General features: G+C 42.4%; 1 protein-coding gene across 3 annotated transcripts in view; it reads right to left on the minus strand.

Annotated features, from left to right (window-relative positions):
• Positions 1-24,118, minus strand: part of LAMP2 (lysosomal associated membrane protein 2) — a 71,432-nt gene that overhangs the window by 37,233 nt on the left and 10,081 nt on the right. For all 3 annotated transcript variants that reach the window (XM_068251199.1, XM_068251197.1, XM_068251198.1), the window contains exons 2-5: positions 12,624-12,742; positions 10,795-11,008; positions 7,377-7,538; positions 4,201-4,397 (exon numbers count right to left, since the gene is read on the minus strand). In XM_068251199.1, coding sequence (XP_068107300.1) covers positions 4,201-4,397; positions 7,377-7,538; positions 10,795-11,008; positions 12,624-12,742 — 692 coding nt within the window. The remainder of the gene's footprint in view (positions 1-4,200; positions 4,398-7,376; positions 7,539-10,794; positions 11,009-12,623; positions 12,743-24,118) is intronic.

The raw sequence follows: 24,118 nt of genomic DNA on the forward strand, positions 1-24,118 counted from the left end.
CCATTTTATTTCTTTTAAAACATGGATGAAAGCAATATTCAGAGTGGCGGAGTGTCACTTATTTCTCAGATGCTTTGACAACTGGTCTGGTCTAGTGATCAAGTCTAGAAGTCATGCAAGGCCGGAGATGTACCAGCTCTGACACCTCCCCACTCTAGTGACTGAATAGTAGAGCTGTCAAAGCCTCCATACAGAACAGAGTAACAGAAAAGGCATGACTAACAGTCATCTTTGATTTCAGTCTTCAAATTCTCCATTACTAGGACTATGGTGCTAAGGAGACAACAGAAAAAGAAGACAAAGAATGGGGCAGGAAGGGAAGGAAGCAATTTTAAAGAGGAAAATTGGCAACTAGCTTCATGAATAAGTTCAGGGCAGCTGCTCTGACAGTAAAACACCATCCACCTTCCCCTCACAAGTTGCAGAAAGATGATAGTGGGTATGGCTAAGCAGGAATAGATTTGCAATGCCCACAGCAGAAGGGTTTAACCACTGCTTACACCCCCAAGTGACCAGGCCATTTTTTCCTCAATTTGGCACTTCACAAATTCAACAGTTAAGTGACGAGACTATACTCCGTACAGTGCTGCTCAAGATGTCAGCGCTATATAAATACTATTTAGCTTGTAAATAAAAATAAATAAAAGCCTGCCAGTACCAATCACTGGCTGGCCGCCTATCAAATCTCACTCCTCGCGAGATGCCATATGGCGACTGAGGAACAACAGAGCCTCTCTGCCGCTGTCAATGTGCATTAGGTGGTCGCAGAGACATCTTTCTCGTCACCTCTGCGCTGCATACTGCACTCCAACTTTCCAACACTTCTACCTTCACAACCGGCAGTTTGGATTTGAAGTCACAAGTGTCAGGAGGATGGTCAATGAGATGCATACAATTCCATATGCAGGATTATAAAAGTTCTGAAGAGAAAAAAAAACAAACCACTTGAATATGGACTAAAATTTTACCTCTGCTTGATTTGATCGATTCATGCATCCTTGCATTCAGAAGTTGCATAATTAACTCAATTATCTGCATCCCAGTGACCAGTCATGGTCAGGAAAATAGAGAGCAGCAGCATCTGTAATTTAACCCACTCATCCCTGATAGTGGGTAGGGGATGAATCAGTTCATTACTTTCTAGGGCATGGTAAAAAAAAAAAAAACAAAAAAAAAAAAAAAAACTGTAGCATTCATGAAATTAAGTAAAGTTATGCATGTTCAAGTCTTTTGGGTAGCAATACAAGATTCTAACTTGTATAACACTACCCATTATTTTCTAGGGGATCGCTTTAGGTTTCTCTTTTTTGAGCAAGGTGCACCTTCACCATTTCACAGGTACGTTTTGTAGTTCTTACTGTGCCTGACGACCTTCAACATTAATTTCACCAGCATAATTTCAAGTAGCTAACCCTGTACTAGCGCTTAGTATTTAAAAAAAAAAAAAAACTAATACCCAAACTTGCCCTGATGAACCAGAGGATATACCTCTGAGAAACAGGTCGTCTATTTGCCCAATAAACCACCTCTTTTAGCCATTCACGCTTTCTCAGCCATTATCTGCAGTCACCGCTCCTGCATACAGCTTATGGTGGCGCCTAAAAGCGAACACTGCTCTCCCGTCTTTCATCAGAGGAGAGCTGGTAGCATTGCTGTAGGGCAAGCGCCACTGCTTCCTTCTAACCTACAGGACATCCGGTTGGTCCCCCTAGATGCCAAGGCTGACTGCATCCTCTGGAGGAGTCCACCGTGTTGCAATCCTGAGAACCTGGTCCCTGGCTTTTCAAATGGACAGAAGCATACACAGGCTTCATCTCAGACCGCCACCTGAATTAATGCGAGACCTGTCTTGGACAGGGAAGGTGCTTTGTACCTATTGTTTTTGGATCACTTTCTCTTTTCTACACCAGTAGATTTGAGTTGCCTAAAACCTGGTTGGCTAATCACACCTCAAAGGGTGTTCTCCAGACTCCCATTTAGAGAGACTTCAATACCCAAACTTGTCTCACTCTAGGCCACCATGCTAAAACCTAAAAATCATTAACAGCAGAGCATTTTTGATTGCGAGGATCAAAAAATAAAAAAATTAAAACATCCACATTTCCACTAATACAGGAAGTGACAAAAAAATATTGTGACAGGTTCATACACTTATACTCAAGCCAAACATAAGGCTATCTTCCACGGTTTTACAGAATTCCATGTGAAATACTAATACAAAGTGGTGTACACGTGAGAAGGGGATGAAAATCATACGAGTCCAACATTTTTTACAAATAACTGCGAAGTGGGGTGTGCGTATTCAGCCCACTTTGGTCTGAGTGCAGTCAGTTGCCCATAGATCTTGCCTGATGAGTGCCAATGACTAAACAGAGTGCACCTGTGTGTAATCTAATGTCAGTACAAGATGCTTTGTGACTGCCTCAGAAGTTGTCTAAGAATATTGGGAGAGACAGCAGCATGAAGTCCAAAGAACGCACCAGACAGGTCAGGGATCAAGTTATTGAGAAATTTAAAGCAGGCTTAGGCTACAAAAAGATTTCCAAAGCCTTGCACATCCCACAGAGCACTGTTCAAGCGATCATTCAGAAATGGGAATATGGCAAAACTGTAAACCTACCAAGACAAGGCCGTCCACCTAAACTCACAGGCTGAACAAGGAGAGCGCTGATCAGAAATGCAGTCAAGAGGCCCATGGTGACTCTGGACGAGCTGCAGAGATCTACAGCTCAGGTGGGGGAATCTATCCATAGGACAACTATTAGTCGTGCACTGCACAAAGTTGACCTTTATGGAAGAGTGGCAAGAAGAAAGCCATTGTTAACAGATAAGCATAAGACCAATTTGCCACAAGCCATGTGGGGGACACCGCAAACATGTGGAAGAAGGTGCTCTGGTCAGATGAGACCAAAAATGGAACTTTGGCCGAAATGCAAAACGCTATGTGTGGCAGAAACCACTGCACATCACTCAGAAAACACCATCCCCACTGTCAAATATGGTGGTGGCAGCATCATGCTCAGGGGGTGCATCTCTTCAGCAGGGACAGGGAAGCTGGTCAGAGTTGATGGGAAGATGGATGGAGCCAAATACAGGGCAATCTTGGAAGAAAACCTCTTGGAGTCTGCAAAAGACTCGAGACTGGGGTGGAGGTTCACCTTCCAGCAAGACAACCCTAAACATACAGCCAGGGCAACAATGGAATGGTTTAAAACCAAACATCCATGTGTTAGAATGGCCCAGTCAAAGTCAAGATCTAAATCCAATCGAGAATCTGTGGCAAGATCTGAGAACTGCTGTTCACAAACGCTGTCCATCTAATCTGACAGAGCTGGAGCTGTTTTGCAAAGAAGAATGGGCAAGGATTTCAGTCTCTAGATATGCAAAGCTGGTAGAGATACCCTAAAACCTAGGTTCTCAACGTGTGGTACGCTTACCCCAGGGGGTACTTCTGATGGTTCCAGAGGGTACTCGACTTGATATACATAACCAAGTATAACAAATTTAGAGTTTTGGAAAATTAAATCTTATTTTAACACCAAATTAGTATTTAAGCTAATTAAAAGAAATAGTAAATGCTCGGAAATAGTTTAGAACCAATTATGTACTATGATTAAATATATATTTGTCAAGGGGTACTTGTAATAATGTTTACTATGCTAGGGGGTACTTGGTGAGTACAAGATTATAAAAGTGGTACATGCCAATAAAATGTTGAGAAACACTGCCCTAAAAGACTGGCAGCTGTAATTGCAGCAAAAGAGGTTTCTACACAGTATTGACTCAAGGGGCTGAACGATTATGCACACCCCACTTTCCAAACTTTTTTAAACTGCAATCATGTATGATTTTCGGCCAGGAGGTCGCAATAGCAGCATATGGGGCGATATACAGGCTGGGAACGCGAACAATCACTCGCGTTCCCATCCCTGTCGGCCGGTGACGGCCAAACCGGAAGTGCTCGCCGGCGGGTCCTGGGACATCGGAGCGGAGCTGCGATGGCACCGATCGTCTGCAGGGGGCTGAGGGAAGCCCCAGGTGAGTTAATCTCGTTTTTTTTAAGTGACTTTAGGTTCACTTTAAAAAACACCCCTACTGGAACGATGACAATCTAGCTCCATGGGATTTATATAATAGGATAATCCATTATAATGTAGCTAGTAGACAACCCACAAAGGACGCACCAACAACAAAACATACCTTTCCATCAACTTGCAGGGAGGTATTGATTTGCAAACCCATGGAAGCAAGTAGACATTTCCCAGTACCATTTGAAACAAAATAGTTGCCGACAGCTGGGTTGTCTACAGGTTTGGTAGTTGGTTTTGGAGTCGTAGCAGAGGTGGTGTTGTGCGCTGTTGGGGATGGTGTAGGACTGTCCGCACTGCAACGGAACTCTGAAACAAAAACAAATTCTATTTTCAAATCAGTCTACACAAAGCTATCTTGAGGCAACATCACTGACTGACCTAGAACTCCATTGTCATGGACAAAAATATTCCACATCAAATACATATTCTGAAATTAATGGCTTGGGAAATTTGGAGTAAAGTTTTTAGTTGTACAGTGACTACTTTAATTGCGCAAGTAGTATGTATGTCTAAGGAGATACCAGAAATCTGGGCAGCCTAATTTTGTTGTCAAAACTATGGAAAGATCAATGAGTACGCAAATACTTCCATGACCTAGTTTTGCAAATTATGTACAGGACATAAAGGGGGGGGGGGGGTCTTCCCAATCCAATAGGGAAGGATAAACTAATCTCAGGTACTTCAGATAAAATGTGAAATTCTCATCAACCACTCTGATCAGTCACTACATTGTTCTAGTGATAGTCATGCCTAGGAGAACTAATGGAGAAGCATGTAATTACATTTGATCAACTGATAAGATTTGCAAAGCTCTGATTTGCTGTGATCGCATCTTGCTTTTAGCACATGGATTAAGACTAGCATATTGCCTGACCAAACTGATGACATGCTTCTCCAGATATGACCATCACTACTCTAACATTTAAATGATGCCTGTATACTATTCAGTCAGCAGGCTGTTGTGGGTGTCCCCCATATACTGTTCAATGCAGTCAATTTCAGAGATCTGAGAATGTCTACTGAAGCTACGTAAGAGATGTGAACTTTTACTGTCCTATCAATGCTCTGATTACATTTGGCTGCGTATTAGAGCATTTTTGTTTAGTATTAATATAGAATTGCTCAGTAAGTCTCACCAGCTGTGAAGCAGATCAGGCAGGAAGCTGCAAGTCTTCCCACCAGTGCTGGGCCGAAATTACGCATGAGCGTAATTACGCATCGTAATTCAATGTAAATTTACGCGTAAGCGTTAATCGTAACTTACGGTCTTACGCGTAATTATTTACGCGTAAGACCGTAAGTGGTATCGTAATTACACTGTCTACCGTAATTGCTAGGCATGCGTAAATTTACAAACACTTACGTGTAATTTTACGCGTAATTACTAACGTAAAATCTCCCATTTTCTAAGAGTAGCCAATCAGTCAACATCCTAAGCAACCAATAGTATCTTCTCCCGCCCTTCATTATAAGCGTACGTTTTGACGCATACGAATGATATGTACGCAATAACTGTCACATTGACGGCTATTGCGTACATATCGTCCGCATGCGTCCAAAAATACGCATTAATGGTCATTACGGCACTACGCGTAACATCGTAGTGTAAGCGCCTTCATTACGGTATCCTTACGCGTAATTGCGTAAGTTTACGCGTAATTACAGTGATGTACCGTAGATAATTTCATACGCCGTAACCGTAATTGCGTAATGCGTAATAGCGTAAAATTACGCGTAATGATCCGTAAGCGTAGATTTTTCCATTACGAGCAGCACTGCTTCCCACAACTGGTGTGCATGAGCCGCTGCTTTTCCTGTCCAGTGCATTCCTGGTGTTAATTTACATGTGCATATATACTAACTAGAGAGCTGCACATCAAGGGATACAGAAAACCTTTTTGAAGGTCTCCTTTTCCTGATATGTTGTTCTGAAGTCCTGCCCACCAGTGCATCGGATCAAATGGGGTGAGAAGCAGGGCTGTGTGGCTCTCCCTATTGGCGGTTTGCTACAGATGTCAGCTTCACTGCATGGAGACTAAGTTATCGACTGGTCAGAGCTGGAGATAAACACTTGATTTAGCAAATGCTTTCATCTTTGGGAATGGACATGTGCTGAGGCATTTACAACACAAGTCGGTAATTGACCTCACTAGTCTATCATTTTACTTTTCAGTGCCCATTACCGAATACAGTAATACTTCGTGAACTGAAGTTGGGACCCATTTTTAAAGAGAAAAATTAGACAAAATGGAGAGGTTCAGATTAGCCTTTTCCATTTTGTGTTTAGCTTAAGGCTAGGTTCACAGTGGTCAATTTCATAGCACACGTGTTATGTTTGTCAACTGCAATGGAGACTGTACATAGACTAATACAAAGCCTTCATGCAGCGAGTTAGAATAAAGGGATCAGGTACAAGTCAGTACTGTGAGCAGGCCCAAAGAATTGTATAAGGAGTGAGTTGACCTGAAGAATTATTGCTCTTAACCTACCATTTCAATATTTCAGTACTAAAGTAAAGATTTGCTTTCATACGAGTCTGTGCCAAATTTGACAAGGTTCAATAAGGACATGGGATTTTGAAAAGTGTAAAGGAAGCTCCAATAGGCTGCTCTGCTGTTAGTACTTCCTCATAAGGGAAGTATGGTGGCAGAAATAAGTGTAGCCACAGCTCCACCTATCCAACCCTACACCAGCTTCTGCATTAGTGAGACTGGCTTACAAACATGCGGGATGACAAAAGTTGTAGCCATTTGCTGGACAGCCATTTCTCACTGGCCAATAAATGGACCCAAGGTCATCTAAAAGGGTGTACTTTCTGCCCCATATGCAGCTAAAGCTGGCCATACACTATACAATATGTTAACCCCATTACACGTTTGCTTTAACATCTGATTGGCCAGAAATTGTCATTAACTGTAGCAACACCGTTGTCCTGCAATTGGCATTAGATGAATGGGAATGGTTTTGCCAATGTTCAGAGCAATCTCAGAATGTTGATTGTGGGACAGTCTGAGGTGTGGTTGGATAGAGTATGGCTAGCTTTAGAGCTAATCCACACCACAAAGGCATGCATGTGAAAGGAGTTGTGCTGACACATTGAAACAACGGATTTGTAGAAGCTCTGAGCAAGGAAAGGCGAGTCACACACACCAAAATGCAACACACATGACCTTAGAAAGTGTACGATAATACACTGGTGTAAAGGAGCATTAGCAAGGCCAATACATAATGCAATTCATCCCATTCCAAAAAAGGTTGTCACTCATAAAATGAAAGTTTACTCACCGTTGCCTAGTGTAGAATTCTGCACATAAGCTTGCAGTATAACATTCCAATATAACTGCTGGACATTCTCTGAGATTACTGTATCACCATGGTCACATTTATAGGTTTCATTCAGGGGCACTGCGCCAAAGAAGCTACTGTGTGAAGTTGAAGTCAGAAGACCTAAAAAAAAAAAAAAAAATGCAATAAGGTGGAAGAGTAATGTTTACAGTGTTTATTCTGATGTAATTTATCATATGAGCATGCACCAGTATTGGTGAGGTCTTACACCACTCAACATTGTCTAATTCTATTGCTGGTTGTCCTGATTGTACAGAGCTATACAGTACATTCTGTATATGTTAGTGACAAAATGCAACTCTTCAGGTCTACCACTAGGGGCATTAATGTCTCAATCATGTTCTTCAAGCCTTAGCAGTACAGTATTGTACCAGGTTAAGCCAGAATGGAGAATCTCACTTCAGGGTTTTATACTAGTAGAGGGAAGGCTCTGGATAGTATAGGGCCCTCCTGTTCCTCCGTGTGGCCCATCATTTCAGTGCTGTAAGCCAGTAAAACGGTTTGAAAGCACAGCTTGAGGATGAGTACATCACTACTGCTTTACATGTTCTGTGGTTTTTAAAAAAGCAGATTTTCATGAGTTTTTTTTTTTTTTTTTTTTTTTTAAACAAAACAAAAACACACAACTTACCTGCAACTGTGCACCGGTTGTCCACAATAGCCAAGGATACCTGCATAAAGCAGCCTTGACAAAAAGGGATAACACCCGGAAACACTGGCGATGCTTACTTACACAACCCGGTCTCCTAGAGACAGTTGTGTGGGTTTATTCATCCATGCTTGTGTTACTTTGCTTGCTTAAATTCACTGACTTTTACTGGTACTATTGATATATGTACATGCTAATTGATTGCATTGTAACAATCACATCTTGCAACTGCTATAAGCTACTTTTGTTGCGGAAACTGGAAATTTGGGGACAAGCAGTGGCTCTATTGGAATTTCTGTTATAGAAAGAAAAGGAGGGGGTGTTCCGTGCGAGAGTAGGGTTAGATTTGGTTCTGTAAAACTATTGGTAATATTTTACTTGCAAAACCATTGTAAAATAGTGGAATATTGGCAAAGGTTACCAATATTCTATTTTCGGCTATTCACAGGCAGCCAAATTTCTTGGTACCTTTAGTGCACTGACCAGGTTTCTATGCTGCTCTTCAATACAAAAATTGTATAGATTTTTGGTTATAAATTTTGCATTACTTTTCCAGCCAATTTTTCTTTATTGCAAACAAGCATGAAGCTAATCCAGTCATATCTGAAAATGTCTCATGGCCATGCAGCTCTTCCTGGATCATGGCCACGGGCTTGCTCAGCCATGATTTAGGAAGAGGCGCTGCCTTGATGTGAAGGGGGACTGCACTCTGCATCATGGGCCTCAGACAAGCGAGGGAAGCCTTAATAGGATCCTGAGGCTTCCCTCTCCAGGGTAAGCATCAGATTTTTTTTTAACAGTTAAAATTTTTATTGAAATTTTGTGATACAACGTCAGATGAGATATAGACAGCATACAGTGGGTTGTACGTTCTCCATTTGTATAAGGACATATGACAGTGTGATTGCATATAGTACATCCAGTTATAGCAAATACAAGGTCATTAAAGTATAAGTGACAATTAATATCTAAGCATCAGATCTTAAACACAAGCTTCAGCTCAGGTTCACTTTAAGAGTTTGCTCAACGTTGACCTCATTTATAAGGGTAATTGTAATGAGGATTGTGCAATACCATATACTGTGATTTTTTATTTTTTTTAGATGTTATACCATGTTCATTCATACCGTTGAAACCCTAGTTCATGGTTTTTGTTTTGGACAATCACCTACACAACTCTGCTACTTTTAGTTGGTTTTTAAGTGGTCGTTATTAGTTCTACTAATTGGGCACCTGCTTTTGCAAAATACAATACAATAATAACATTTGTAAAGCGCTTTTCTCCCATAGGACTCAAAGCGCATAGCTGTGTCTCAGATTAATACAGGGTTTCAGGCTGGGTTGTGTTACAGAGGAGATAGTCAGATGTTCATGAATGCCAGACTGAAAAGGTAGGTTTTCAGTTTAGACTTAAATGTTTCCAGGGATGGGGCTGTCCTGATTGGGTGTGGCAGGGAGTTCCAAAGTGTAGGGGCAGCATGACAAAAGGCTCTGTCTCCAAAGGTTTTGAGGTGGACTCTGGGGGTGACCAAGGTGTTACGTCCTTTTGATCTAAGATTGTGGGGGGTGTGATGTAGTTGCAGCAAGTCCTTCAGGTATCCAGGGCCCAGATTGTGCAAGGATTTGAATGTCAGTAAGCCAATCTTAAACAGAATTCTCCATTTTATCGGTAGCCAGTGGAGTGAGCTCAGGGTTGGTGTTATGTGGCAATGGCGGGGTTGGCTCGTTAACAGCCTTGCGGCGGCATTCTGTACTAATTGCAGGCGGCGTAAGTCTTTCTTATGCAGGCCTGTGTAGAGGACGTTGCAGTAGTCTAACCTTGATGTGACGAAGGCATGAACTAGGGTTGGAAGATCCTCTGAAGGAATTAGGTGTTTAATCCTTGCAATATTCCTTAGATGAAAGAAGGAATGTTTAACAGCTGAGATTTGATTCCTGAAGCTTAATTTCCCATCAATCAGTACTCCCAGGCTGCGCACACAGTCTGAGTTGTTCAGGTCTGAGCTCCCTATCCTTAGCGGTGTTGGTCGAGACTGGAGCTGCTTTGCTGTTGAGCCCTGACCTTCGATAACAAGAACCTCTGTTTTGTCAGCATTAAGTTTTAGCCAATTATTATTCATCCACTCCTGAAGCTCAGCTAAGCATGCGTTTATTTGTGGAGTAGGGTCTGTGATGTCAGGTTTGAATGACAAATATAGCTGGGTGTCATCAGCATAGCAATGATATGTCAGGCCATGTCAGGCCAAAATGCAGGTGCCCTAGACAGCTCTCAGCTATACAACAGCTGAGCACCAGTGCACAAGCCAAGCATCAGAGAAGACAATGGAAGGCTAGTATTGCTGAGGGTTAGAGGTAAAAAAAAAAAAAAAGTCATTACTTTAGGGGTGTTCATGAAAGGTGACATCAGCTTTAGAACGGAATGTTAAGACTAGGCATCAGGCAAAGCGGTTAGTGTCAGCAAGGAGAAGGGCATCGTCTAAAGCAAAATGACGGAGAACAGTGTCAAAAACACTGAGGAGATATTCTACATCAGCCGATGCCCAAATGAACAGGACCCTGTTGAAAGTGTACTTACCCAAATTCCTATCATCCTATTATCCAGTTAACTGAATGATAACAAAACACTACCAAACTACAGTTTGTGTGTCCAAATGTATAACACACAACCCTCTTGCTCCATGACAACAGCCATTTGTACACAATGCTTACCTTGTCTTTTTGCATCTGGAAACAGTTTGGTGTCACTGGTGTTATAGGTGAAAGTAAGGACATCACTGCTGTATTTGGTGTCATTCTTTGTGAAATTCAGACTCCATGAAAGCCCATTCCCAAAAGCCACCATCAGCAGAGGAGCCTCCGTGCCTTCTCCACATCTACTACCACTGGCGTTAACACTGTCAGGTGCCTGAAGTGTCACATCAGCCTAAAAGGTGTAAAGCACAAAGAACACTAAGAACACAGCAAAAGTGCTGATAAGCTTGTGGAATTAGTGTAATTAAGCTGCTATGATACATTTCAAGCATCACAAAAGTTATCATTCTAATTTATGACAGGTGCACATAAGGTTTGGAACAGTTCCATCTAAATCATTTAGCTATAATGTTTATATAGTTATAGTACTTTTGGTTGACAAATATTCAATAAAAACATGTTTTCCTACTTTTTATATGCCATATAGTTATATTTGCATTTGTGCATAGGTATTCATTTAGAAATTATACGTTCCCAAAAGTAAATTTTTTTTTGCTTTGTGAGCTGACTTTGCATTTTATTCATAATTGGTTTTATTCATGATGTAAGGCTGAAATGCTTTCAGTGTCTGTGTCCTGCAGCTTCTCCACGGTCAGAGAATGTGTCACATTTCTCACTTGATACAATTAAACAAGATATTATCTACAACTTCGGCTCTGTCCACATTTCTCTGCACTGAAACTTTCCAGCCTTGTGTGTAACCCTTTGAATGCGGTTTTAGAAAAAAAAAAAAAAAAAAAGCTGGTTGTATATAATATGCTGTAAATAATTTTAGAGCAAATAAGAAATGCTTGGTTTCATTCCGCTTTCAGTACTTTGCAGTACTGGTCGGAGTCTTAAAGGCATACCCATAAGAGGTGCTCAGAGTCCCTTTAAAAAGAGTAACTGTCAGGCTGCAAAAGCCAATTTAAACCTCTATTCTCCTGTGTTAAACAGTTTAGAAGAAAGCCAAAAAGGCAATACGGAAGAAGTTAAAAATCTCTTACTTTGATGTTTGCTGAACAGCAAGCCTGTATATTCACAAGCCCCTAAGAAGAAGGACAGGCTGCATAACAGATACTGCAAAGCATTCTGGGGCTCCTCTCCACTGAACTCCCTTGGTCCTCCCCTTCATTTACCTATCCCATCCTAAGGCTGCTTACAGTGAGAAGTTACAGGCTCATGTTACAGCAGCTTGTAACCTCGTGCAGCCAAGCTCCCAGCACTGAAAAAAAATCAACCTGCTTTTCACAGGGCACGTTCCATTAGAGTATACTGCAGGAGTCCGCTATTGTTCCTAGCCACATGGCTAATTAATATTCACTGCACAGTAGTGTTGTGAACCATTTTTTGAGAGTCGAATCAGGAAGCAAGGTGGGGGGGATATTACATCACAATTGGCTTCAGACAAGACAGACAAACATGGAACCTGCCATGAGCTGTCAGGAGCATCATTCTCTGCAAATACTATATAAAATTCTGTGAAATCCAAATGAGGACAGTGAAATGCATATGTAATGTAAGTACAGCCAATATTTAGCTACTGATATATGTGTTTTTTTCTCTGAGACCCTATACCTAACAGCTCCTCTTTAATGTACTTTTAGAACTTGTTTAAGAGAACACACACACACACACACACACACACACACACACACACACACACACACACACACACACACACTTAGAGGACTCAAGGTACATAGTGTTTTTCCTTACTTGCTTGGAGTTTGGTTTTAAACAGCATCTTTAAGAACTGCACGCAGTTTTACATCTTAACTTTTTTTTCTACAATACAGTTTACTTACACGTGTGTCATTGTTTGTGTCATACTGTATTGTGAAGTTTGCTTTCATGCTGGCATATATACAAGTCTTATTGGCAAGATCTGTGACGTGCACATCAAAAGCATTGGTCTGCAAGAGCCCTGGTAAAGAAAGGAAAGACACCGGGTTAGGCAGATTACACAAGGCCAACACTCAAAATAAAAAAATTGCAACCTAGTCAAAACACTAGAGCAAAGTCCTGAAACATTCTTCCAGAAAGTTGCAATCAAGGCAAGAGCAACCACTTCTACCACTAGCAACTTACAAAGGCTGTCACAAATGTTTTGAGTTGTCACGCTGCAGTGTTGCAAGACACTTACGCCTCATCTAGACAAAGACAAGACAAATAACATTTATATTGCGCTTTTCTCCTTGCGGACTCAAAGCGCCAACTACACGGGACAATTTTCAGATACACAATGTCCTGATCTGATGAAAAATTGTACCAAGTAGAGGAGGCTTTATGCACAACCAGAAAAAAAAAAAAAAAAAAAAAAGTCTACTAAATCAGTGTTTATAAAACCTTATTAAAGTTTCAATCCCTTTATAAAGTTTTGTTTCAAAAGGTCCTTTGTGTGGGTCACAATGTTAGAAACAACCTTAGGCCTGGAACCCACTTGCAGCACCCCCTCAGTCTTCTGTGAGGTCTTTCCAAGCCCAAGTCTGCCCCCTTGTGACTCTGCTTTCTTGCCGTTTATCTTTATAGCAAAAAAGCAGAGGCACAAGGGGGCAGACTTGGGCTTGAAAATACATCACAGAAAACAGTCTCAGCTATAACATTCCGGGGCAAAGCTAGACTGAATGCTCAGTGTGGGATTCTTATCAGAGCTGATAACATGCAGATTTAACAGAAAAGAATGAAACCAAGAGCAGAGTAGGTGTTTACTGTCATGTTCCCATTGATATATATGGGGGGGAAAAACAAAACAAAAAAAAAAAAAACCCACACATGAGGGTGCCTCGTCTCTGGTTCTAGCGGTATTGTCACCATACAAATCAAATTTCAACAGCAACTGGTCTGAGTATTAAGTGATAAAGATGCAAATCCTGCATTCAAAACTTTTTCTGCTGTTAAGGTTTGTAGTTATCACATCCTTTAGGACCACTGGCCCTAGTGCCAAAGAGTTGAACGCTGGGAGTTCTTTTTATCTACAATATATTCCTCCTCTTCCATTTCCCTGCCCTGCCTAGCTGCTTATCAGAAAACCCCTGTTTACAAAGCTGAGGTGACTCAGTGAAAAATAAATAAATAAAAGTGCAGTTAGTATACACCTCAGTGGGAGTGCCTGAAGACTCTGGGAGGAGGGCAGCTAATGAGTACACAATGAGCAAGAGGAAGGGGGGGTTGTGGGGAGAAGACAAGAGTCAGGGAGGATATGATGTCAGCATTAGCTTGGCAAGATGGCCACTGCCTAGAACAGGATTTTCTGCTTTTCCTTTCTATAAAATTCACAGGAATTATTACGTGTATAGCACAATACATCTGTTATGCAAGTAGAACTAGTATTTATCTACTTCTGTTTTTTATTTCTAGGTTAGCATGGGTGTCGCTTGTTCTTTAAGACTGCTTTAGACTGCCACAGCCGCTGTTAGAATCCACACTCTGCTAATGAACCTTTGAACTTTCTTGCACTAAAATTTTACCATCTGCCTTTCCCTGACAGACAGACTTAGTTTCCATTTACTTTTTAGGAAACTTAACATTGCAGTGCAGTAAACAGCGTTATGACAATGCGGGACCGTATTGCCCCACTGTAAACATAACCTTAGAGCTGGTTTCCACCAGAAGACTCAGCATTTCCCGATTCAGCAACAGCTTGTTCTAACGCAGCCCGAAAAACGTAGTCATGCCATGCACGGCTATAGACAATTGGCTGCAGAAATTTGCAGCATGCAGTTCAGATTTGCACTGCAGTGGGATATGGACGGCAAGTCACTAAGGAATACAGGTAGTGTTTCCGTGAGCCACTCACATGTGGGGAAACACTGCAAATTCAGCCTGCATTTTGGCATAGTGAAAATAGGTCCATACATGTAAACTGACAAAAATCTGACTCATAGGTAACTCTGGAAAGTGTTCACCTATACTATGCATCAGTGAAGCGTTGCTCTTTGCAAAGTGTAAAGTTGTCCTAACAAAAGCCAAACATTCCAGGAGCCAGAAACATCTGCTGGGGATAATTGTTTTACCCATTCCACTGCCTTGCAAGGGCTGAGAAGGTGAAGCAATTTTTTGGTACCTGAAGTCGGAGATTTCATAAACTGAGTAGGATGATTTTTGTTGACTCCACAGCCCTGACCACAATATTGAAAAGCCAGTATCAACATTTGAAAATGCCAGCTTGCATTCACAACATAAAAAAAAATAAAACCTTTTTCATGTTATCTAACTGTAGGAGCTGGTGACCAAGAATTGAACTTCATCCAAATCAGTAGCCGATACCCCCTTTTACATAAGAAATGTATTCCTTTTCACAACCCGATCATCAGGGGGCTCTGTATGGCTGATATTGTGGTGAAACCCCTCCCACAAGACACTGAGGACCATGGCCCTGCCAGTTTCCTGTCTGAACCTTGTTGCATTGTGAGAAATAGCTGTTTACAGCTGTTTCCAACTGCCAAAAAAAAGCAAGCAGCATCTACCTGACAGCAGTAAAAATATCACCATGCGATAAATGTCAGAATGTAAATCAGGGAGAGGAAAGATCTTACAATGAGCAAACACTGACTAAATTATCTTTTATAATAAAACCCCTTTGTCTCTGCATCCCATCCCTGCAGAGCGTGAGTGTGTGAGCGTGTACTGCGCATGTGCAGGGAGGGAAGCAGAGACTGAGGCGAGCTGAGAGAGGACGGGGCCAGCAGGGGCATGCACATGCGCAGTGACTGTGCGGCGATCACGGGGAAGGATGAGAGGGAAGGGGAGGGGAGGAGAGGGAGGCAGGGTTTCAACACAGACCTACAGCCAGTTTAGAAACGGGCTTAGGTCTACTAGTTTATGTATAATTATTGTAAAAATGAAGCACTTTATTACATTATTTTCACTGGAGTTCCTCTAACTACTGTGTTCACAGTGGAACATTGCATTGTATTCCCTGCATTGTATTCCCTGTATAACAGGAACACAACAACTCAAAAGAACAGAACAACAAAGTCATACAGCATGTTACGGCCATGTTGCATACAGTCAATGAAACGTACTTCACCAATTAATGCAATTACATTTTGCAGTAATGCAACAGTGTGCAGTATGGTAATGCATTGCAACACCCCGCTGTGCTGAACATCGCTATAGGTGGTGCATTACAGTGGGGAAAGTGATGTTATAGAGCGGCTGTTGTGCCGTAGTGAAGAAGGCCTTCTATTCTAATGGCCAAGTGATGGGCCAAAGGCAAGTAAAGGGATTGGCTTTCATGCCTAGGACATAGCATTTACTTAGCATTCTAAAACACTAATATAATCCACAGAGCAAAGGTGGCATAATATTGCAACAGTGCCAATTTTATTATGCAAATACAATGGTTTAGTAACTGCACTAAAATGGCAAAACTTACAAAGACAAAGAGCACAACTGAGTAAAGCCTCTTTTCCACAGGCAGTTGAATGGTGTGCTCAGCAGTTACTAGGCAGCAGTGAGCAGTTGTGAGTTTGAGAGGCATTTCACTGCCTATGAGCTGCTGGTGGAAGAAAATCCTAAGTTATCTGCAACAGGTCTGGGAAGTGTACAAATAACAGCCCTAGTCCCACATTCTTACACAACCAGCTTATTTCATCAGGAGCAGCAGTCACTTCACAGCAATAGCTCATCTTATGTAACCCTAAATTACATTCATGCACTTCCATACAACAACCGTAACATAAAAAACACTGACCAATAATGTGAACACCATTGATTATCTTCATAGTGGCACCTGCCAAGTGGTGCAATATTAGGCAGTGAGCAAGCATTCAGTTCGGTGAATGCAATGGAAGCTAGAAAGAAAAAAAAATAAATAATATCGGGCAAGCACAATGATCTAGGTGACCGCCAATGACTAGATTGTGATGGCTGGACAACTAGGTCAGGGAAACTTCAAAACTGGACTTGTGAAGTGGTCATGGAATGAAGTTGGTAGTTCTCAGCGAATGAGGTCCAAGGAACGAAGTGACCGAGTCATGGGTGCCCAAGGCTTAAGTCTGGTACACATGTCCAATTTTGATTGGACAATTTTACCACTTCCATGTAGTATGAGAGAACACCTGCACCATTTGTTCATAGTATGTTGGCTTTCATCCAATTTTGATTGGCTAGTCGCTGCCCATTTCGAATACCTCCATGTAGTAGGTTCCTATGCACCCCTAAAAGGGGAAATGCAGCTTAAACATAGTCATTAAGTTACATTCCTTTTGTTAATTAACCCCCCCTGGTGTTATAATAAATTCGCCAAGGGGGGGGGTAGGCAGCGAAACACTTTAAATCATGTAGCTAGCCTAGTGCTAGCTACATGATAGCCGCTGTACAGCAGCATCCTCCTACTACTTCCGATCGCCTCCGGTGATCCGTTCTGAACGGGATTTCCTGTTTGGCTTCCCCCGTCGCCATGGCAACGATCGTGATGACATCGGGAGTCCCGATCCACCCCTCAGTGCTGCCTGGCACCGATTGGCCAGGCTGCTCACGGGGTCTCAAGGGGGGGCGATATTACACGGCGGGTAGCGGCACATCGGCGGCGATCGTACATAACACGCAGCTAGCGAAGTGCTAGCTGCGTAAAATTATGAAAATCAGCCCAGCAGGGCCTGAGAAATCCTCTGTGGCAGCATAGCCCGAGTTCAGCTCGGGATTACCGCCAAGGAGGTTAAAATAGGTAGGCAATATAATATAATCTCTTACCCACCCGGTTTTAAAAGAACTGGCAAATGTTTGTGATTTCATGGGGCAGCCACCTTTTTGGTTGAAAGGAGGCGGCAGAGCATGAGAGTTTTAACTGTCCTGTGTCCTGATCACCCCACCCAGCTATTGAAGCCAATAGGCTTCAAATCTCAAATTCAAAATAAAAAGACAAAACTGCGCCAAAACAGCAGAAGGACAACATCAGAAATCCCATCATGCATTGCACAGCATCAGGGGAAAAATGCCCGGGGCAGGTTTCTTCTGTGCAGCTAAAAATGAGGCTTGGGTAAGAGAAACGAAGTTCTGATGCTGTGAAACTGTTAAAGAAACACCAAGCCTTTTCAGTTCTGCTGAGTCGATTTTTAGTCTGGAGGTTCACTTTAAGCCTAGTACACACTTTCAATTATGATTGGCCAATCACTGGCCATCCTACCTACTACCTATGTAGTTTAGGGACAACAGATATTGAACACTATGAAGATTATGTAGGCAAGACTTCATATTACTTGGAGTTGGTAAAATTGGTCAGCGATTGGCAAATCATAATTAAAGATTGTGTACCAGAGGCCTTAGGCTACATTTAGGCCTCATTTCCTCGGACTGTTGATAGGCAGTGAAATGCCTCTCAAACTCACAACTTCCCACTGTTGCCTGCTAACTGCTTGTTGCTGCATGGTAACTGCTTGCTGAGCACACAGCTCAACAGTTTGTGGAAAGAAGGCCTTACAGTCACATTGCAATGCATAGCCCTTAAAGACAGGGATGCAGAGGGAAAAAAGTTGCATCATGCAGTAGTCCTGCACCTGTTCAGTACGCTCCGGTCCACATGGTGGTGATTGACAGCGCCGCTCACGCAGGCGCAGTACAGGCCGGCCTCCAGGTCGGCCTGACGTCATTGCCGGGGACCAGGAGGTAGCAGCGACGAACGGCTGCAGGCAGAGCTGCTGCAAGGGACCTGCTGGGAGCTTGGGGCTGAACGAAGCCCCCGGTAAGTATCACTTAGTTTCTTTGAAAAGCCTGATAACTCTTAACCTCCTTGGCGGTTAATTTTTTTTGCAAATGAGCAAAAAAATCGTTTTTTTAAATTTTTTTTTGTTTCATGTAAAGCTACCAGAGTGGTAGCTACATGAAACACCACTAGAGGGCGCATGTGGCCCTCTAGTGCGATCGTCGCCGGCATCAATAGCAAACAGGGGAGCGCGTATATAACGCGTTCCCCTGTTTGGCTTCTCCTGTCGCCATGGCGACGATTGGCATGACGTCATGGACGTCAGCCGACGTCATGCGCACTCGATCCAGCCCATAGCGCTGCCCGGAACTCATTGGTCCGGGCAGCGCAGGGCTCTGGCGGGGGGGGGGGGGGGGGGGGGGGAGGCCCTCTTTCGCCGCTGCGTGCGGGCGATCGCCGCAGAGCGGCGGCAATCGAGCTGTGCGCGCGGCTAGCAAAGTGCTGGCTGCGCGCACAGCACTTTGAATGGGGCGAATCGCCCCAGCAGGCCCTGAGAAATCCTCCTGTGCGGCATAGCCCGAGCTCAGCTCAGGCTTACCGCCAGGGAGGTTAAAGGTAAAGAGAGACGCTGGAATCGTAAAAAGAAAAAAAAGATTTTATACATACCTGGGGCTTCTTCCAGCCCCATAAGCCAGCATCGCTCCCACGCCGCCATCCTCCGCTTCCTGGATCGCCGGTACCGGTTCCTGTCACTTCCGGCGGACGCGGCCAAATGTCTGCATGAGCAGGGGCTCCCTCCATACCCATGTGTGCGGCTGCGCAGTATGCAGCTGCACGGGTATGCCGGGAGCCCCTGTGATGCGGACAATTGTCCGCGTGCTGCCGCCGACTGGCCGGAACTACGGGACCCGGTACCGCCGGATACAGGAAGCGGAGGGCGGCGTGGGAGCGATCCGTGCGTATGGTGCTGGAGGTAGCCCCAGGTACGTATAAAGTCTTCTTTCTGGGGCCTCTGGTTCCCTTTAAGCCCGAAGGGTTTGTTTTTTTTTTGCATCTGAGCAACTTTCACCTCCCATTCATATTCCAATAACTTTATCAGTACTACTAATCACAATGAATTGGTCTACATCTTGTTTTTCCGCCACCAATTAAGCTTTCTTTGGGTGGTACATTTTGCTAACAATTATTTTATTCTAAATCCATTTAAAAAAAAAACAAAAAAAAACTCATGTTTTTGGCCGTTTGAATTTATTACACGCTACCGTAATTAAAAACGGATTTAATTTGCCCATTTGTCCCGCTTATTACAACATTTAAATTATGTCCCTATCACCGTATGGCGCCGATATTTTATTTGGAAAGAAGCATTTTTTCAATTTGCGTCCATCACTATTTACAAGCCCATAATTTAAAAAAAAATTATAATATACTCCTTTGACATGCGTATTAAAAAAAAGTTCAGACCCTTAGGTAACTATGTTTTGTTTGTTTAATTGTCATTTTTTTTATTAAAAATTGTATGTGGGTAATTTTTGGTGTGCGGGTAAACAGCTACCGTAATTATAAATGTAAAAAAAAAAAAAAATAATGATCGTACACTTCCAGGAAGAAGAAAAGACAGGGAACTTTTACAAACTCAGAAAAACCACATCGTCTGATAAGACGCTATCTGCTTTTCTGCGGGGGGCTTCGATCAATGAAAGGAATCTATAATTCCTTTTACTGATCGCTGGGCTAACGGCCAGCGTTAAAAACGAAAATGTTCGTCCAGGTTGGCTGCAGATCAGATCCATCAGGATGGATCCTCAGGTCTGCAGAGGATTCTCAGATATGCAGATGAATGTCTGTTAAACAAGGTGTGTATGAGATCTGCAGATATAGCCTACGAATGCATTTTGCAGATACTGATCTTTTGCATGTGTACAGCATCTTGCAAAGTTTGTTTATCGGATGGGGAGTTCAGCTCAATAAAAGTGACTGTAGAGTATGGCTCTCACACTACATGGAAGGTAGTAAAATTGGGCTAAGATCTTTCATATGTGTACACACCATTAGGAGTGCCGCTAAGAAGGTTAAATGAGAATTGCAGCAAAATTGTGTACTGATTTTGCCATGATTCACATTAAAAATTAATATGTTTATCAAAATGCAAACGCAGCACAAACAGTGGGAAAGGAACCTTAGTGCTCGTTAACACTTGAGCGGGAATCGCACAATTCCCACTCACCGTAAACAGCTATCGGTTTTTAACACTGCTAGCCCATGTAATCCTATGGCAGTGTTCTCACTGCCACGATCGCTGAGTTTTGCGGTTAGCGTTAAAACGCAAACGTGTTACATGCAGCGGTTTGCCGGCAATTCTGGAGCGATCGCAATTAGCATGTATAGAACCACTAATCGCGATCGCTCCCAAAATGCTACTTCATCCAGTGAATTTTTTTGCATTTAACGCGGAAAAAAAAAAAATCACTCCCACAAAATGCTAACGGTAGTCGGTAGAGTTTTGCGATTATAGGTGTGAACGGGGCCTTAGGGGTAGAGGATCAGCAGTACAGCAAGGTCTAACTGATATTATTTATAAATATGGCATCCCCATATCTCTCTAAGTTCTGATGAAGTCTGCTCATGTGAGATGGAACAAAGGTCTACTAAGCTGTAAACAAATGTGGACATAGGCGAGTCAGAATACCTGACTCAGTATTAGCACCTGAGGGACAGAACAACATAAAGGTAGCAGCTTTCATATAGTTCTCACAAAGGCTTTCTTTAAAGTGACCCTGTAGCAACTCTATGCCACCCTATCTGGTAGTAAGGCTGAACAGTATACTTGATTACCTCAGCAGCATGGACTGCTGTCCCCAAAGTGGCTCTGCTGAGTGTCTTGGCAAGTTCCAGGACCTTAAAGGATACCCGAAGTGACATGACAAGACATGTGTATGTACAGTGCCTAGCACACAAATACCTAGGCTGTGCTCCTTTCTCTGCCTGAGAGAGTTATTAACCACTTGAGGACCTAGGGCTTTCTACCCCTTAAGGACCGGCCACTTTTTTTCCATTCAGACCACTGCAGCTTTCACGGTTTATTGCTCGCTCATACAACCTACCACCTAAATGAATTTTGGCTCCTTTTCTTGTCACTAATAAAGCTTTCTTTTGGTGCTATTTGATTGCTCCTGCGATTTTTACTTATTATATTCATCAAAAAAGACATGAATTTTGGCAAAAAAAATGATTTTTTTAACTTTGTGCTGACATTTTTCAAATAAAGTAAAATTTCTGTATACATGCAGCGCGAAAAATGTGGACAAACATGTTTTTGATAAAAAAAAAAAACCCATTCAGTGTATATTTATTGGTTTGGGTAAAAGTTATAGCGTTTACAAACTATGGTGCAAAAAGTGAATTTTCCCATTTTTAAGCATCTCTGACTTTTCTGACCCCCTGTCATGTTTCATGAGGGGCTAGAATTCCAGGATAGTATAAATACCCCCCAAATGACCCCATTTTGGAAAGAAGACATTCCAAAGTATTCACTGAGAGGCATAGTGAGTTCATAGAAGATATTTTTTGTCACAAGTAAGCGGAAAATGACACTTTGTGAGAAAAAAAAAAAAAAAAAAAAAAAAGTTTCCATTTCTTCTAACTTGCGACAAAAAAAAAATGAAATCTGCCACGGACTCACCATGCCCCTCTCTGAATACCTTGAAGGGTCTACTTTCCAAAATGGGGTCATTTGTGGGGTGTGTTTACTGTCCTGACATTTTGGTGGGTGCTAAATTGTAAGCACCCCTGTAAAGCCTAAAGGTGCTCATTGGACTTTGGACCCCTTAGCGCAGTTAGGCTGAAGATTTTATTTTTTGTCAAAAGTTAGCGGAAAAAGACACTTTGTGAAAAAACACAATTAAAATCAATTTCTGCTAACTTGACAAAAAATAAATTCTATGAACTCACCATACTCCTAACGGAATACCTTGGGGTGTCTTCTTTCTAAAATGGGGTCATTTGTGGGGGTTCCTATACTGCCCTGGCATTTTAGGGGCCCTAAACCGTGAGGAGTAGTCTTGAAACGAAATTTCTCAAAATGACCTGTGAAATCCTAAAGGTACTCATTGGACTTTGGGCCCTTTAGCGCAGTTAGGGTGCAAAAAAGTGCCACACATGTGGTATCGCCATACTCGGGAGAAGTAGTACAATGTGTTTTGGGGTGTATTTTTACACATACCCATGCTGGGTGGGAGAAATACCTCTGTAAATGGACAATTGTGTGTAAAAAAAAATCAAAAGATTGTCATTTACAGACTAAGGGGCCCAAAGTCCAATGAGTAACTTTAGGATTTCACAGGTCATTTTTGTTTCAAGACTACTCCTCGCGGTTTAGGGCCCCTAAAATGCCAGGGCAGTATAGGAACCCCACTAATGACCCCATTCTAGAAAGAAGACACCCCAAGGTATTCCGTTAGGAGTATGGTGAGTTCATAGAAGTTTTTATTTTTTTGTCACAAGTTAGCGGACATTGATTTTAATAGTTTTTTTTCCACAAAGTGTCATTTTCCGCTAACTTGTGACAAAAAATAAAATCTTCTATGAACTCACCATACTCCTAACGGAATACCTTGGGGTGTCTTCTTTCTAGAATGGGGTCATTTGTGGGGTTCCTATACTGCCCTGGCATTTTAGGGGGCCCTAAACCGTGAGGAGTAGTCTTGAAACCAAATGTCGCAAAATGACCTGTGAAATCCTAAAGGTACTCATTGGACTTTGGGCCCCTTAGCGTACTTAGGGTGTAAAAAAGTGCCACACATGTGGTACCGCCGTACTCAGGAGAAGTAGTATAATGCGTTTTGGGGTGTATTTTTACACATACCCATGCTAAGTGGGAGAAATCTCTGTAAATGACAATTGTTTGATTCTTTTACACACAATTGTCCATTTACATAGAAATTTCTCCCACCCAGCATGGGTATGTGTAAAAATACACCCCAAAACACATTATACTACTTTTCCTGAGTACGGCGGTACCACATGTGTGACACTTTTTTTGCAGCCTAGGTGCGCTAAGGGGCCCAACGTCCTATTCACAGATCATTTTGAAGCATTAGTTTTCTAGACTACTCCTCGCGGTTTAGGGGCCCTAAAATGCCAGGGCAGTATAGGAACCCCACAAGTGACCCCATTTTAGAAAGAAGACACCCCAAGGTATTCTGTTAGGTGTATGGCGAGTTCATAGAAGATTTTATTTTTTGTCACTAGTGAAAAATGACACTTTGTGAAAAAAAAAAACCAATAAAAATTAATTTCCGCTAACTTTTGACAAAAAAAACCTTCTATGAACTCGTCATACACCTAACAAAATACCTTGGGGTGTCTTTCTAAAATGGGGTCACTTGTGGGGTACCTATACCGCCCTGGCATTTTACAGGCCCAAAACCGTGAGTAGTCTGGAAACCAAATGTCTCAAAATGACTGTTCAGGGGTATAAGCATCTGCAAATTTTGATGACAGGTGGTCTATGAGGGGGCGAATTTTGTGGAACCGGTCATAAGCAGGGTGGCCTTTTAGATGACAGGTTGTATTGGGCCTGATCTGATGGATAGGAGTGCTAGGGGGGGTGACAGGAGGTGATTGATGGGTGTCTCAGGGGGTGGTTAGAGGGGA

This window comes from Hyperolius riggenbachi, chromosome 8 (genome assembly GCF_040937935.1).
Source record: "Hyperolius riggenbachi isolate aHypRig1 chromosome 8, aHypRig1.pri, whole genome shotgun sequence".
Taxonomy (NCBI): domain Eukaryota; kingdom Metazoa; phylum Chordata; class Amphibia; order Anura; family Hyperoliidae; genus Hyperolius; species Hyperolius riggenbachi.